Source organism: Astyanax mexicanus, chromosome 20, assembly GCF_023375975.1.
Source record: "Astyanax mexicanus isolate ESR-SI-001 chromosome 20, AstMex3_surface, whole genome shotgun sequence".
Taxonomy (NCBI): Eukaryota; Metazoa; Chordata; class Actinopteri; order Characiformes; family Acestrorhamphidae; genus Astyanax; species Astyanax mexicanus.
This window is the reverse complement of record NC_064427.1, coordinates 6,512,705-6,529,599: the sequence shown is the minus strand read 5'-3', so window position 1 is coordinate 6,529,599 and position 16,895 is coordinate 6,512,705. Positions and strand designations below refer to the sequence as shown.

At 37.1% G+C, this 16,895-nt stretch overlaps 1 protein-coding gene and 1 long non-coding RNA gene across 4 annotated transcripts in view; both read right to left on the bottom strand.

The window, feature by feature from the left end:
• dscama (Down syndrome cell adhesion molecule a) overlaps positions 1 to 3,217 on the bottom strand; it is a 144,610-nt gene extending 141,393 nt beyond the window's left edge. For both annotated transcript variants that reach the window (XM_049468597.1, XM_022681006.2), the window contains exon 1: positions 2,477 to 3,217. In XM_049468597.1, coding sequence (XP_049324554.1) covers positions 2,477 to 2,519 — 43 coding nt within the window. In that variant the 5' untranslated portion in view covers positions 2,520 to 3,217. The remainder of the gene's footprint in view (positions 1 to 2,476) is intronic.
• An 86-nt stretch (positions 3,218 to 3,303) lies between these two features.
• Positions 3,304 to 16,157, bottom strand: LOC125784893 (uncharacterized). Of its 2 annotated transcripts, none has more exons than XR_007427518.1 (4): positions 15,881 to 16,157; positions 15,540 to 15,596; positions 13,076 to 13,194; positions 3,304 to 3,445 (listed from the first exon to the last, which is right to left on the bottom strand). It is a non-coding gene; the product is annotated as an uncharacterized LOC125784893 (long non-coding RNA). The 2 variants fall into 2 exon arrangements; XR_007427517.1 differs by having other exon boundaries at positions 15,547 to 15,596.
• Between the last annotated feature and the right edge of the window lie 738 nt (positions 16,158 to 16,895).

Genomic DNA, 16,895 nt, shown 5'->3' with positions numbered 1-16,895 from the left:
CTCAACGTGTTTATCTGCACTAATAAATACAAAAAAATATTAATTTGAATTCCCCTTTAATGTATACAAATCTATGAGAATCAAAATTCAACACAAAAATCAAATTTAGCATCTTCAGTATTACAGAAATTGATCCTTTTTTGGTTATTTTGTTTCATTAATGGCAAGAAAAAATTTCTCAATCTCCTTAATTCACCCTATTTATAATCATATTATTCCAAATGTTCCATATTCTGTATTTAATCCACAGCAAATTATGCAACCTTTCGCACAGCCATTAAATTACAGGTTTGCGAGCACTTCCGGGGTCACCTGTGTGGACCGCAGCCCCCCAACACAAGAGCCACTGCACCATCCATCGTCCATTACAGGGGTTTCCATAGAGACCATGCAAGGAGTGGGCTGTGTACTCAGCCAAATCATGAAAGCTGCATTTTGTAAGGCATCTACAGTCAGACTTGCGCACTCCGGGGACGACACAGCCGCTCTGACAGCCGTCCTCCGAAAGAAAGATAAAAATAATTAAAAAACAAAAACAGCAGCAACAAAAGCTAAATCCGCAATCGGAAAAAAAAACAGATCAATTAACTCTTAGTGTGCCTTTGGCTGCAAATGGAACGGTACAAATGGACAAATGGAAGTCTATTGATCAAATGGACCTGCTTTGAATGCCCTCATCCGAACACCACTATCCTTTATTATTGGAAGTTCTTATAATGAAATGGCCCTAAAATGATAATCAATAGGTGCAGTTCTTGCTATTCGCCATTCACTTCAATAGCGAACCGTCCGCAGACCTGATTTCATAAAAATGGGGTTAGAGACAAAAATTTGACTGTTTTAAAAAATGAACCGACGGCAACACATGAAGGTGGCTGTGAAGAAGCTGCTTCTCCGCACATGTCCATCATCCTAAAAAAACAAATGTGCTAAAAAAACAACCACTGCTTTTTCGTCCAGCACTTCAGCCTCGACACAAAATAATGTTATTTTTTCTGTCATCTTCACTTGATGCATCACCATCACTCTGCTTTCTGTCTCTGCGCCGCATTCAGGGTTTTAACCTAGTCCTACATCCGTCCCTCTGTATAAAAAAAAAATCTAATAAATGCCCCCATTTTCTCACTCAATCCACCATACACCCCCCCCAACCCCCCCCCCCCCCCCCCCGCACACACACCACCCCTTCCTCTACCCCACCACCACTAAACCCCCCACCACCCCACACCACCACACACACCCTTCTTTTCTTGATTTAGCCCAGCAACCAGGCACCCCTCTCTCAATGTCTCTCCATTTTAAATCCACATTTTGCCTGTTGTCGAGCATTCGCGGGAAAGCTCTTGGAGGTCATTCGGATTCAGGATTCGAGGGTTCGGACCTGAATTTGGACGCTGACAAAAAGCTAAAATAATCTGTTCTAGTGTAAAAAAGAATTTTGTGCTACATAATGTGTTTTGTGATAGTTGGAATTTAAGATTTTTAGGCTTTTCATCCCCCCATTCAAGCCCTTCACTGTTTCCGTTAGCCGTTTGCAACATGGCGCATGTGACGCCATAATAACAGAAACAGCTTCCTTTTTTTTTCTCCAGCGGTTGTTATTTTCCTCTGCTCAGGTTTATATTTGTAGCATTTTCCTTTCCTCTCTCTCAAATCAAATTCGAAAGCATATTAAGATCAATAAAGTACTGCACCTAAGTTGAATCTTGAACAAGAATCAAAAATTTACATTAATTTGCTAATATTCTAGGAGGTCAAAAGTAAAGGGGGGCGGGCGGGGGATGGGTTTGGAGGATGGGGGGCTGTTTGGACGTTGCTACAGTCTTCATTTTATAAAGGTTTTGAGTAAATAATTATCAAATTAGATTTTTGATTTGAAGGCCACATTTTTTTGCATAATCATGCAAAATTTTAGGACAGAATTTTAAATTCTTGCTTTAGCAGAAGATGAAGGTGGGGGGGACTTGAGGGTTAATGGTGTAAAAAATAAAAACAAGCAGGGGGTGTCTTCCACTTTTGCAATTTTACCTTCCTATCATTTTTCCATTTTACACCTTTACACATTCACTTATCTCACACAAACACACTCTGCACGCCTGCATTTCTGATGCTTTCAGATGCTGCATTGTGGTTTGCACAAGTAAATAGTGCACAATTGACTCGACGACAAGAAACAAAGCATAGAAACACACAGTGCAGCTCATCCAAAGTTAAATGCATTTCACCTTTCTGGACATGCTCAGGGTGCTCAGAGCTGCTGGTGCTGCTCGTGTGCACTGCATGCAGCATGAGCAGCCAGCCAGACGCTCTATACCTCTCCATCCATCCATCCATTCATCCATGGGTTTAACAGCAGTGTGCATGGTTTGCATAAAGGTTTGCTGAAGGCGAAGCCTCAGTTTAGGCCACACAGAGGACTAGAGCATCAAAAATTCAACCAAAACAAAAATTAAACAAGCAAGCAAACAGATCTCACCATTCAAGATGCACTGGAAAAAGATGATGGCCAATATCCTCATGCCCCGCTCCTTTCAATCCCCCCAGCCAAGATTTCCGTCCTCTTTTCCACCCACGTGCACTTTTTTTGAAATTTTTGATTTTTGGAATTTTTGGTCGTTTTTTTTTTTTCCTTTTTTTTCTTTTTTCTTCCTTAAAGTTTTTCTCTGCAGATTTTTTTTTCAGCGTCTTCGGTTTACGAGGTTACAGCAGCACGCGCATGTATAACAGTCTGCCTCTCTCTCTCTCCCTCTCTCTCTCTTTTTTTTTCTCTCTCGCTCTCGCGCTCGATCTTCAGCACCACGAAGCCTCCTCGCGCAGCTGCAGCAGCACTTCACGTGCCTCCGTGGCATGCAAAAAAGCCAAAGTGCAGAATTTAAAAAAGGAAGAAGAAAAAAAATCCAATTAACCCAATTAACGTGGCTAATTAATCCGCGCCGGTCACAGCAAAACTTTTTCTCCTTTTCCCAGAAAAAGAAAAAACAGGATGGAGGAAAAAAAGTGCAAAATAAAGAAAAGAAAAATAAAGAAAGGGATAAACCAAAATAAAATGGACGGAAATGCAACAGTGCATGAGGAGCAGGGGTGGAGCGGTCGGTGGTGGTTAGCTGCGCGCGCCGAGTCCCTCTTCTTCATTACCTGCCAGCGTTCAGCCGCGTGCGGCGCGCAACCAGCATCTTCCCCTCTGCTGCACCGATCACACTGCTCCCTCCAGCCCCTCCGCTCTGAGCCTGGCGGAGTACACCACCCCCCACCACCACCACCACCACAGCCTCCACCCCACCCACCCCAACACACACACCTCTCTCTCTCTCTCTCTCTCTCTCTGCGGCTGCTCCTCTCCATCCTTGCCTTAAAGGAATAGTCCAGCTCCAGCGTTTTCCTCACTTTTTCACTTTTCAGCTTTATAACAGATGACGTTGCTGATGTTTTTGTGAATCCTGCGCTTCTAAAACAAGATACAGATGAGTTTATCTCAATCATTTCTTTGATGTTAGGTTTCATAAAAAATTAACATGAAACATTTAAATACATTAAAAACAATTAAGGGTCATTTAATTTACACAAATTATTTAGCTTCCCAGAAATTAATTCACACTAAATATACATATACCTAAATATATACTATATATTTTAACATTTTATCAAATTTCAGACAAATGCTACTTTTTGAATTTGCAAATAATTTAATTTTACACCAATTTCTGTCACTTTTACATATCCTCATGCATTTTACTGATACCTAACTGATACTGTGCATTTCTGATACCTACGAAACCTATACAAGTTAATCATAAATTAGTTATTATAGATTATTCATGATAAAAATGTAAGTTTATTTAATTGTAGACATAGTATATTCACACATTCTCAATCTTTTTTAATATTATAGATACTGACTTTATAAATTAACATTTTTTACTAGTCAGACACCTCCTATGTTTCCAAAAAATGAAATGGAAATAACCAGTAAATATTTGCTAAAAAAATGGTATTTATAAATGTTACAATGATACTACAACTTTATTACACCTTCACGTAATTATTTACCATTAGTTTCAAATTGAATATAATATAAAATATTAGATATAACATCTAGCGGCAGATTAGATCAAAATGTGATTATGATAAATGGACCAAGAGAAATGCTCCAAATGACAACATATTTTATTATATTGAATGTATAGAATGTTATGCTTTCTACTGTAAAATGACAAAATGTTTTATCTCACTATGCATTCAATTTTAAAATTTGTCCTGTAAGTATATTTATTCCCTACTATTTATTTGAAACATTTTGGTGTTATTTTTTTAGTGCTTTTAAAGTGAGACACATATGTGTTTATTTCTCGTTAACTGGTTTCCATGGGATGCAGAAATCACAGTACAGCGCTAATGTGCAACACAACATCCTGAAATAGTTAATAGCTATTTTTTTTCATCTTGGGGCAAGACATGATGATCTCACATGGGAGTAGTTTATTACTACGGCCTCGTTTACGTTCTTGCTTTCTCAGATGGAAGAACGAAGCTGACTGAAGGTACTTTTTTTTATATTGTTTCAGGTTATAATATAATATATATAATATGTTAAAATACAAATTATATATTATACTTATTATATATATTATACTTTCATTATATTGAGAATGTGATGTGACTAAAATAAGAGCATTATTAAGATCTATAATTTAAGGAATCCAACTGAAAACTATTTTACCAACAAAAAACAAGCCCCAAACCTACTAAAATCTACTAAAACATTTTCATAAGCTAGACAAATTGAGTAAAAAGCACAAAAAACATCTCCTATTACTTAAATTGTACTGTTTCTTTAGTTCAAGGCACAGTGACTCCTCGACTCAGCACAGATAAAGAGAAACCAGTTATCAACCAGTGTAAATGTACACATGATAGCATATAATATCAGTCCCCATTTACACGTTCACAATGTTTAAAACAACTGCAACAACTTCCATTGAAAAATGTGTCCAAGCTGAGAATCCGGACCTGCGTCAGTGCCATCAGACGGCCCGCTCGCATGGGCTTAATTGGACGATATCAGACGATGTGCTTTGGCGTGTTTGCTGTATAATTCATGAGCCCCGAGGGGGTGTGAGCATTTACATGGGGCCTTAAGTTGTGTTCATTAATTGACCTTGACAAATCTGCGCGCAGCTCTCCTGTGCAGCGGGGGCCATTAAGCAGCTCATTGTGCTTCAGAAAGTTAAAAATGTTCCATATTAACCCCTGTTTAAGATCTAAGTGCCGACTGTCCAAACCCATTCATTAGCTCATTTATTAGCAGGATTTGTTCTAGTGCTGCACTAACCACTATATAGGTATTATACACATTATAAATAATATATAATATACAGTACTATAAGCGCAACAACAGAGCATATGTTGTTATTTCATTCAGTACTAAGCCTTTTAATTCTGTATGAAACAAACAGAACACCACAGTCAACAGACTGGAGCAAATATAGTGCTTATTATAATACGGGACTCATTACCCTGCATTAGGTCTCACCCTGCATTAGTACACACTGTACCCACAGTGAGAACACATCGTTCATCCTGTTTCTCTAAATCAAGAGCATATATTAGCTTGTTTTAAGCATATTCATATGCACGCGCCTATTGAATTCTGTAACAAAAAATAAAACGAAAGATTAATTATATTTAGATTTTTTTTCTAATCCACTGAAATATGGTTTTACATGTTAATTAAAAGGGTTATGTATAAAACTACACTCTAAGCTAAAATACTAATTATACTACTATTATAATACTATAGACTCAATTATGGAATCCTTTTCGATGCAGTATAGAACCCCACAGAACCCAGAAAGCCAATTTAACTACAGTATACAGTCTAATAGCAATACTAGAACCCTTTTTTGGTGTTTGATTACACTGAAGAATCATTAAATTAGTACTAAAAGTAGTTGATTCTTCTGATAATAAAACCTTTTTGATGATATATAGAACCATATAAAATTATGATTTTGAGTAAATTTACAAACAGGTTCTATATAGTTATAAAAATGGTTAATGTGCTATATAACACAATATAAAAGAATGTTTTTGATTATACCACTACACTCTATAGAAAAAAAAAAACAGGTTCTACTGAATGGGTCTTTCACTCCTAACAAATAATAATGTTAAATAGTGTTTTGTGCCATACAGAACCATACACAGAATAAAGTATAAAGTGTATTACAGTAAAGAATCATTTAACTACACTATGAGCAAAAATGGTTATATTCGTAGTACTGAAAATGGGGTTATTTTACATATTAATGAAAAAAAGGTTCAATGATTTATAAAAAAATAGTGCTTTATGGAGCTGTATAGGAATACACTGTATATAACCCCTTGGTGATGTATACAATAGCACAATATAAATGTTTTTTTTTTTTCTAAAGAAACATTTAACTAAACTACTAAAAAGGGTTTTCCACCAATCTGAACAACAATTTAAGCAAGTAAAGGACATTAACATAACCCAAATGAGTTGTAATTCATACAAAATGTAAATTATATAATACAGAACCAATGTGTATATAATATTTTATATAGTATTTTTTTTTTTGCACTGCTGTATAGTATATGTATATGTACTGTAAAGATGAGACATTCACATTGCTTGGCATTAGACACATATCTCCTGAGATCTTCTGTACTGTATTCTGTGTATTCTGTGTTGAGTGCTTTGCAGACAAACTGCACCTGTCCTGTCTTTGCTGGCACTGTCTGATTGGTTTAGCATCCACCACAGACGTGCACATGTTGTCGACTACAGGAGCTGTCATTGTTCGCCGCCTGTGGCCACCCAGCCAAAAATACAACACATCATTAGAGCTAGCCACAGAAAGCATGACTAACACAGCAGCGCTCCCCTTCTCTCCAGCAAGGTCTCCCGTACCCCACCACCTTTTGTTTTGCCGTTTGGGAAATAAATTACCTCCAAGGCGGCCCGGTGATTTGGGGACTTTCTCATTTTAAGCGGACGGATCGAAGGCATTATCCCCGTCGACCGCGTACTGGATGGAGGCTGATGGAGACAGTAATGGCGCGCTTTCTGGTTATCAGCACCGCTCCAGCCCTCCGCCTGCCTGTTGTCTTCAACCGCCGGTTCCGCCATGCTACCATCCCTCACTCCCCCCCACCGCCTCCAGAGTGCTACCATTACACCATTCACCGAAAGAAGCACACCACATTACCTCCATTACTACTGAATCAGATCCCCTACAGTTCTGTGTGTACCATCATGCATGTGTATGCTGAGTGGTCTGGTAATGCTATGGTATATGTTCAGCTCTAGGAAAAAATTAAGAGACCACTTTAATTTCTAAATAAGTTTCTCTGATTTTGCTATGTATAGGTATATGTTTGAGTAAAATAAACATTGTTGTTTTATTCTATAAACTACGGACAACATTTCTCCCAAATTCCAAATAAAAATATTGTAATTTAGAGAAATGGCTTAAATAACAAAAAAGATGCAGAGCTTTCACACCTTAAATAATGCAAAGAAACAAATTTTATATTCCTAAAGTTTAAAGAGTTCAGATATCAATATTTGATGCAACAACCCTAGTTTTTAATCACAGTTTTCATGCATCTTGCCATGTTCTCCTCCACCAGTCTTACACACTGCTTTTGGATAACTTTATGCTTTACACTCCTGGTGCAAAAATTCAAGCAGTTTAGCTTGGCTTGATGGCTTGTGATCATCCATCTTCCTCTTGATTATATTCTAGAGGTTTTTAATTTAGTAAAATCAAAGAAACTCACCCTTTTTTAAGTGGTCTCTTATTTTAGGACACCCCTCCTAATGAATGCTACATTCAGCTACTTTAAGTCACACCCACTGCTGACACAGATGTGTAAACGCACACAAAGACACAGCTTGTCTAGTCCCTCTAGAGAAATACGGCCATTAAATGGAACTCTCTGGAGCAGATAAAAATGAACCTATTGGCACCGTGCCTAATGCTAGGCTAGAGGGGTCCAAAGCCTTTCAGCTTTGAGCTGTGGAACAGTGGAACTGTGTTCTCTGAAATGACGGTGCTCCTTTTAATAGTTTTCCGAAGAGGTGGGGTGGTGTTCATCCAACATCCTGACCTCACTAATGCTCTTGTCGATTAATGCAATCAAATCCTCACAGCAATGCAATTCTCAGACTCTTTAAGCCTTGGGTTAACGCTCATCAAACATGGGCTCCTCTAAGAAGAGATGTGCAATGACTTTAAACACAGCCTTTCAATTAAACTAGACGAAAATTCACAGCCCTTTTTCACAACCTTATAGCTCTAGATGTGAGTCAATGATAATGTCATGACCATATGCAAACTGTAAATACTCTGTAGATGTAGGAACTGATTGAACCTTATTTTTAAACTGTTTTATCAAAATAATATTATTAGAAAGAATGAGAAACATCAAATCACGTTTGCCAACCCTAGAGGGATAATGTAGGAGAGTTCAGGGGAACTGTGGAAGTCAATTTGAGATGTGCTAAAAACATAAAAAAGCTGATAAGACAGGCAAAGTGGTGCTTTCTTATGCAATCTTAAAGCACAGTAATGAGAAGGAAACTTTACTATAGACCTTATCATAAAAGGAGAAGTGAGATGTGTTTTAGATACAAGTGCTATGGACTGAAGAAGACAAAATAGTACTGTGAAGCATGAGGGTGGATGTATCATGCTTAGGAATATATCCTCTGGGTCCTCACAACAAGATAATGATAGAAAATATATCGCAAAATCCACCATGCAGTGCCTGAAGAGACACAATCTGTACCTTTTAAAATGGTCCCATGCAGTCCCCTGATGTAAATATATATCATAATATATATCAGAAAGAGCTGTGTAGCAATATGACCCAGAAACTGATCAACAAGACAGATAGACAATATGCAATAAATCAATCGAAGAAAAGGCCCAACACTGTGCTTTTCTTCGAGGTTTACAGCAGTGTAGCTGATACTAGTCAGGCAGGGGGGCTGTGCCAGCAGGGGCTGCATCGGTTGCTATCAGGAAACGCAAATATCTGAGCATCTCGTTGGTGCGTTAGCATGAGGGCGGACCGAGAGTGAGAGAGGCGTCGCCCTCGGACATGTCTTCCACTGTTAACTCCCTCAGAGTGAGCCCCCCGCCTGCGGGACAGGCCAAACCGAGCGGCTAATTACAGCACAGCACACTGGGATGGGCTTCATGGGGGGAGAGAGACAGAAGATGAAAAAGGGAGTGAGAGAGCTTCTTTCCAATTGGTTAACGAGATGTTCTCTAATATATAAGGTGGCTGCCGTTCGGAAATCCAGCAGTCTTTCTGGATTTGTGCATTTTCAGCTACTTTTTTCCAATTCTGTCTACGTGGTTGATTGTCACTGCAGTTATGAATGGTCACTATGCTAGCGGAGGTCCCTTAGCTATCTGTATTCTGCTGCAACAAGCACTTCCACATCCGCCCATCAGCACTGACTGAACCGGTCTAAAGGGGCGCTGCAGTCTCTGGCTGGTTGAAGCTTACTAAAGATGAACTGCTTGAATTTTTGCACCAGGAGTGGCATAAAGTTATTCAAAATCAGTGTGCAAGACTGGTGGAGGAGAACATGCCAAGATGCATGAAAACTGTGATTAAAAACCAGGGTTATTCCACCAAATATCTTGAAACTTTATAAATATGAACTTGTTTTCTTTGCATTATTTGAGGTATGAAAGCTCAGCATCTTTTTTGTTATTTCAGCCATTTCTTATTTTCTACAAATAAATGCTCTAAATGACAATATTTTTATTTGAAATTTGAGAGAAATGTTGTCCCTAGTTTATAGAATAAAACAACAACATTCATTTTTCTCAAACATATAACTATAAATGGCAAAATCAGAAAACTAATTCAGAAACGAAAGTGGTCTCTTAATTTTTTTCCAGAACTGTATATTTATGTCATTTGTATTACTACAAATGGCCTAGTATGAAATTTAAATTTGATTGGAAATGTGTTTTAAAGCTTATTACAATCTTATTGCTTTGAAAAACCAATACAAAACTATGTTTAACCAGGTTTTTAAAACAATATAATACAATAAAATCAAGAAGCTTGTATTGAGCTTGAGGTAAGACTCTGAAGCTGAAGCTAATGTGCAAGCTAACACAATATTTCTAAAGTAATATTGTAACTGTCTGCTAAGACCCTAGTTCTGAGTTATCATTTAAAGAAACTGTAAATAACTGTAAATACTGTGTAAACTCGAAAATATTTAATCAGCTAATGAACTGAGCTAGGTCTCTTGTGTAATCTAAGATGAAAGCTAACTTAACACCCCCAAACTAGTATGCTAACTGTTAGTTAAGTCTCCAGCTAGGAGTTAATGCAATAATAAAAATAAAAAAAACAGAAAAATAAATGTGCATTAAATGTGCATAGCCCGAGCAAAGACTATAGTGAAAGCTACTGTCCTTACAAGCTAACTCTTAGCTAAGACTACCTCTCAATTACAGGGCCTGAATAAAACATGTAGATGCTGTATTTACTTATATATGTTTAGTGGCCCTAGGAAAGGCCTAAAATACCGTGTTACAGACACATCCAGCACTTTTAAATGTCACTGCTTTTTGCACTGGCATTCTCCTGACCCAAAAATTACACATTTACATTTTAATTTTTTTGCCCTTATACTTTCCCGCAAATGTTGTGTTTTATTACACTGGTGGCTCAGTGTTACAGTAGAGGTAATAAAGTGGCTAACTCACATCACCAGGACTAAATTAAATGCTCCCCTCAGGAAAAAAACAGTGAGCAGCTGATTGGGTAGAACAGGCTTGATGACCCACTGTGGAGAATCCATACATTGATCCGCCGTATTGACCAGCCGCTCCATCCAGAAGCACAGGGCTTTTTCTTCAAGCAACATGTCCCCCTGCACCACAGCCATGATCTGAAGGCCAAAGAAGTCTCAGAAACGCTGTTTGCACATATATGCAAAATATATATATATTTTATGTTTCTAATGCGGTTTTGTTGATTTTGAGCATGTAAATGTTGCTGTTCTAGCCTGTGCACTACAGTATGGACTATTGTTAGCCTCCAACACGTGCACAGACACACACACACATGCTGTTATCCACTGCAGGGCAGAATAAAGGCTTAGGGGCCTGCTCTAAAGTAGCTGTGTTAAAGTAGGCTGCTAAAGGAGTGCAAGTAAACAAAATAAATAGAAAAGTACTGGGACACCTGCTTATTCATTGTTTCTTCTAAATCCAAGGCTAATAAAGAGATAATCCTGCTTTTGTTGGAGTAACTGTAGCAACAAAAAAGAAAGAAGAGGCTACAACAAACATTAACCACGACAGCATCTCACACAGACACACAGTCTCTCGCTCATTTAGAAACAGAAATGGCAAGGAAAGTGATCTTGGTAAAAATGTAATGTAAACTTTGGTTCCTGTGACTTTTTCTTTGTATTCTAATTATGTATTTACATGTCTTATATTACTAACCAACACTGTACATAAATTATTATACAAATAATACAAAAAATATACATAAAAATGCATTGTAAAAAAAGGGTTGCAGTGTTGCTTAGTAACCATGGCACATGGCTGACCTTATCCATTTGGTCATAAAAATGTATGAAGGCCTTTTATTAATATATTTTTTGTCCCCCCCCTCTCTCTCTCTGCTTCTCTCACTCTCTCTCTCTCTCATACACTCACATCATATCTAGATGTGGCTCGGAGCAAATATGAGCCAGCCAGTGCGGCCGTGTTATTGGAGGCATTGCGGAGCTGGTGTTGCTTTGAGCTTTAAAAGAGAATGAGGTGGTTTCTTCTGTAGTTTCATCTTCAGGCGGCCGGTCTGCTAATTCCCTGCCACAGCTCTGCTGCTCATTCCTGCACATTTCTATGGCACATTCCATCTGTACAGTTGTCCAGCAATCCTGTGTCTGCTGCCCGTCATGGCTTTGACTTCAAATAACACGGCCCTGCCAATTTCTGGCTGTGCATGCCCAGAGATTCCAGTACAAAACTGAACATCAACAACATTGAACCTATGATCTATAGTCAAAAAACTGACTCTGTGCACACACAACGGATAATCTCAGTATTTTTACTGTGCCAATAGATGGGGACGTTCTGGTGCAGGTGCAGATGAGCAGCATTAAAGGCTGTTGCACTCTGGAAGCAATGCAACATGCAGCACTAGAAATATGTAAATTATTGCTTTGAATGGAGTCAAGGACTCAGAGCACTGTTCACTATTCTTTGTGTGGGTTATTTTTTACATGAAATAAAATAATAAAAAACAATAATAAAACCACAAAAGGTGATAATATAGCATTCCGATATATAATGACTTGAAATTTACATAAAATGCAGGAACTGTCATTTATATTAAATAATATTTTCTTAAGTTCTGTACAGCTTATTGATGTCACGATTGCTCAAACGAAGCTCCCTAATGGATATCTAATACGTTAAATTGACAGTTCGTAAGTCTTGGAAATTTAGAGGTATCTCTAGTAAGAATGTGTATTTAAACCAAGCATGAGGTAGAGTACTTTTTAAAATGTGCATTCTGTCACAGTCTCTTTTCAGAGTAAATGTTTTAGGAGGTTTAAACAAAAAATATTTCACACTTTCTCAACTTGCCAGTTCTCTTCATTTCTAATTCTGTGTCTTTTTGGTTTACTGATGCATAAATAAGCAGCCGAAGACTAAGTTTGCAGTTCTGATCTCTCCATGTTCACAGTAGCTCTAATTTCAGCATCATTAGTAGAACCATGTTTCTCAGGTAACCAGTAAAAGCTATCGTGGCCAGATAAACTCCCAGCGGGACCTACCAGACACCTTTTTTGTTTTTACAAAGAACATATTTGGCTTTGCAAGGATGGTCACAGAAACACACTGATGCCATTTATTAGAATATTGTGTGCCCTCCCCACTCAGGAATACTATTTAAAAGCAATTTAAAAGGAAATCATAAGGACAGCTGCTTTAAACAAAGTAAACTCATTAGATAAGTGATCTAGATTCCATAAAATGTTGTCAGAATGCTTTACCTTAACATCTTCAGTATTAACAGATTGCCTCACTTCAGCACTCCTTTGCAGCTGGTGACAAAAGTCCCAAAACTGGGACATGGAGCAGTTCAGGGGAACTGTGGAGGTCATGATAAGATCTGAAAGACAAAAAAGAAGACCAAGTAAGAACTGCTTTTATGCTGGTAATGATTGCTTTTAGGTACTTTAAGTTAGGCAGATTGCTGACACAGATGTGTCAGCCTATGTGTTTTCTAGTCCCTGAGGAGAAGTACTGGGAATTAAATTTGACTCTCTGGAACAGACACAGGATATGTAAACCTGTTATCACTAGGGCTGCAACAATTAGTTAATATAATCGAGAATTGTCCACTATTTAAATGTGTCGACTCCAAATTTCAGTGTTGATTAATCATTACATTGTAACGGCATCACAGTACACAAAGCGCTGGGCGAGGGGTAATGGGCTCACTTACACAGATTAGACACAACTTTGTATGTGTCTCTAAAAGTCCACACAACAGAATACATTATACATTAAATATTAGAACTTTCCTAATTTAAATCCTACATCTAAGCCTAATGCCAGGCATGGTCTAGATCTTGTACAGTGTGGAAATGTAACAAGTGTTCACACATTTACCAACGCCTTAAGGGCACACTTTGCACATGCATTTCTGGACAAGCTGAGCAAATGTACTTTAATTTACCCTCTTTATAGTACAAGTGAAAACTGACCACATTGTAAGGTAGATGATTCTAACAAAGTAGCCAGCGAGATCATTTCCCTCTTGTGTAATTTAGTATGCATGATGTGCTTAAGGTTAGAGGCTGAGTCAGCTGTTTACGTTGCAAGTTCAACACGGCAACCTGTCAGAAGTGCCGTATCCTCCAGGCTGGCAGCTCGCAGCCTAAGGGTGCTGGTCCGTGAGAAGCCCGAGCTGCGCAGCTGACTGTTTGTAGTGTTAAGTGCTTCCTGGCTGCTCCCACAGGGCACGCAGATGTTACAGGAGAACATCTACCTAGCTACAGGCCCAGCACACAGCAGCCCACAGAGAGGCTGATGGAGGGAGAGGAGCCTGGCAGATGGTGTGTACTCAAGGTGCACTTGGGGGACGTGGGCCTGGTTGAAGGAGGGCTGGCAGGGAAGGGGGAGGGGTGGAGACGGGTGGAGGGGTGTGTATGTGTGTGTGACAGGTACTAACACACACTCCCATCTGGTATCATCCCTGGTGTATGGCCAGAGGACATCAGCATTTACAGTACACGTCAACACAAAGACAAGCAAGGGAAGGGCTAGTCAGTCTGCTTAGGTGGTTTTCTTTATTTTTGTCCTGTAGTTATTTGGACCAGATGAATGCAAATTTGATCATAGGTTAGTTTAACCTGTCCCTACATTCAAGTTTAAAAACTACTAAAATTGAATCGATTGCACCAAGTAAACTAGTTTAAACCTCTCTTAAATCTCTAAGCTATAATTTAAAATCTAAACCTGTAGTAGGTAAACTCAGAGAGTTCTCTGCCGTTACACACATTTAAACAGGTAGACAACTTCGACCAATACTGGTTAAATGTTTCCACAGATTTGCAGCACCACACATACAGAAACAGATCACATACTGTCTCCATAATTTTATCTCTTTTAATTTTGTTTGTCCCTAATAAATTGCTACAGGAACATGACTCATAAAGCAGAAAATACTGTAAAAAAATAAATTAAATTAATATATGGACGGGAAAAGTAAAATTGTTTTGCTAATAATGATAATGAGATTAACACGTGCTCTAACTGTAGCCAATTATGTTACAAAAAGGCCCTTGTCTTTAACCCCAAAATTAGCAAAAGTTGAGGGATTTTACATATATTTTTTATTTTTTTATTTGTTGAAAAAATGCAGATTTTTTTTTTTGTAAGGCAAAGAGGATTTTTAGTTTGTCTTATTGTTTCAATCATACATTTCATTACATTTCATCTCCCACTGCGAAACAACAATACATTACGGTAGAAGAAAAGCTAGAATTGTGATCTGCTCCATGGACTCAGCGTAGCAATAAGCTAACATTAGTTTTATCAACCTGCTGTTTTGGTATTATATAATTTAAAACATTCACAGTATTTGATGTAAGAATTAATATGCTAAATAAGCTAAAACAATAGGTTATCTAACACTGTTTTAAAATTATTATGTAATTATTTAAAAATATATATATATAAAATGTATATAAAATATAAATGTTTAACATACTCTAATTAACTAATAATAATTTATTCTTAGCTTTTTACCTGTCTCTTTTAGCATCTTTAGCTAACTACAGTCTTCTGAAAAATATCTGTAGTTAGCTAGCTTTAGCTAACATAAATCACAGGCTATTACATTAGCTTCATTCATAACCGTAATGCTAGTGCTTTTATCACCAAGTTAATGGAAATGTAAAAATGTTTTAATATTATTTATGACAATTGTAAATTATACATTTAACTCACCTCTTACCTCAAATGTAGCAGTTCTTTAGTGACTTCTTCCGTGATTTCCAATTTAGCCTATAATTATAGAGCAGAGACATTTAGTTGCTTGTTAGCTGGTTTAAGGTGTCTCTCTGCTGGCTGTTACAGAATGTAAACTTTAAATATGAAGCCTTTATAAGATGTTAAGACTGTTTTATATTTAGTGTTTTTTTTTAGGGTAATGAACAAGCATGTAAATGATGTTTTATTAGTGTTTGTTATTTTCTCTTAGTAGAGTCAACAGTCAATAGGTAAGTTACAACTGCCCCAAAACATGGGCATTTTTGGCAATAACAAAATTAGAAAACAAATTAACTTACTTTACCATTTTCTTCTTCTTCAGTTTCTTCTGAAGACAAAAGACTGCTGTTATTTAGTTAGCATTAGTTAAGCTAGGTTAACTCTCAGCTGTTTCTGTTCCCTCTTCAACCTATATAACCTATAGTCTGTATCATCTCTACAACCTACTTAAAAATAATAATAAAAAAAAAACATAAACCATATTGCAGTAGGTAAGCTACATTTTTTTCTTTCCATATAATCTAAAACTTTGACTTAAAATATTGCATATAAAAAATACATTGTTAAACATACATTGTAAACAGATTTTATGCTAGTTAGCTAACTAGCTAACCTAGATAAACTAACGTTAGCATTCATCTAGCTAACCTGAAGCTAATGCAGAGTTAAGCTAAAAATAGTAACGTTAACTAGTTACCATTAGCACTGTTTTTAATATTATTTATGAGCGTTTTGGAATTTGAGGGGTATAAATGTACACTTAACATACTTTACCTGATAAAAATGTCTTCTTAACTCCTCAACATTTTATTACCTGTCCCCCTTTATCATCTCCACAATCTTAAGGAAAAATGTGTAACATAGTTAGCTAAGCTAACCTAGTTAACTAGCTAACTAATGAGATATTCCAGTAGTTAACTAGTTAATACTAGTTAACTAGTTAATAGTTCATAACCATAATTTTGGTTAGTGCCTTCAGCACTAAGCTAATGAAAATATAAACTTAATAATAAAATAAAATATAATATAATATAATATAGTATAATATAATATAATATAATATAATCTGGATAAACAGCAGAATGTCATTCAGTCCACTCCACTTTCTGCTGTACTTCAGTAACGTTAGCTACAATATCAGACTTTATCATGACATAGATTTATTTATTTTAACAATATTTCTGCTTTATTCCAGGATTGGACCTTAGGACTCTACAGTCATCATTTTTACATTTAAAATGTATTATATATTAATAACATCATGGTTTAATAAGAGGAAAATGTAATGTTACAACTGAAAATGTGGATGTGAAA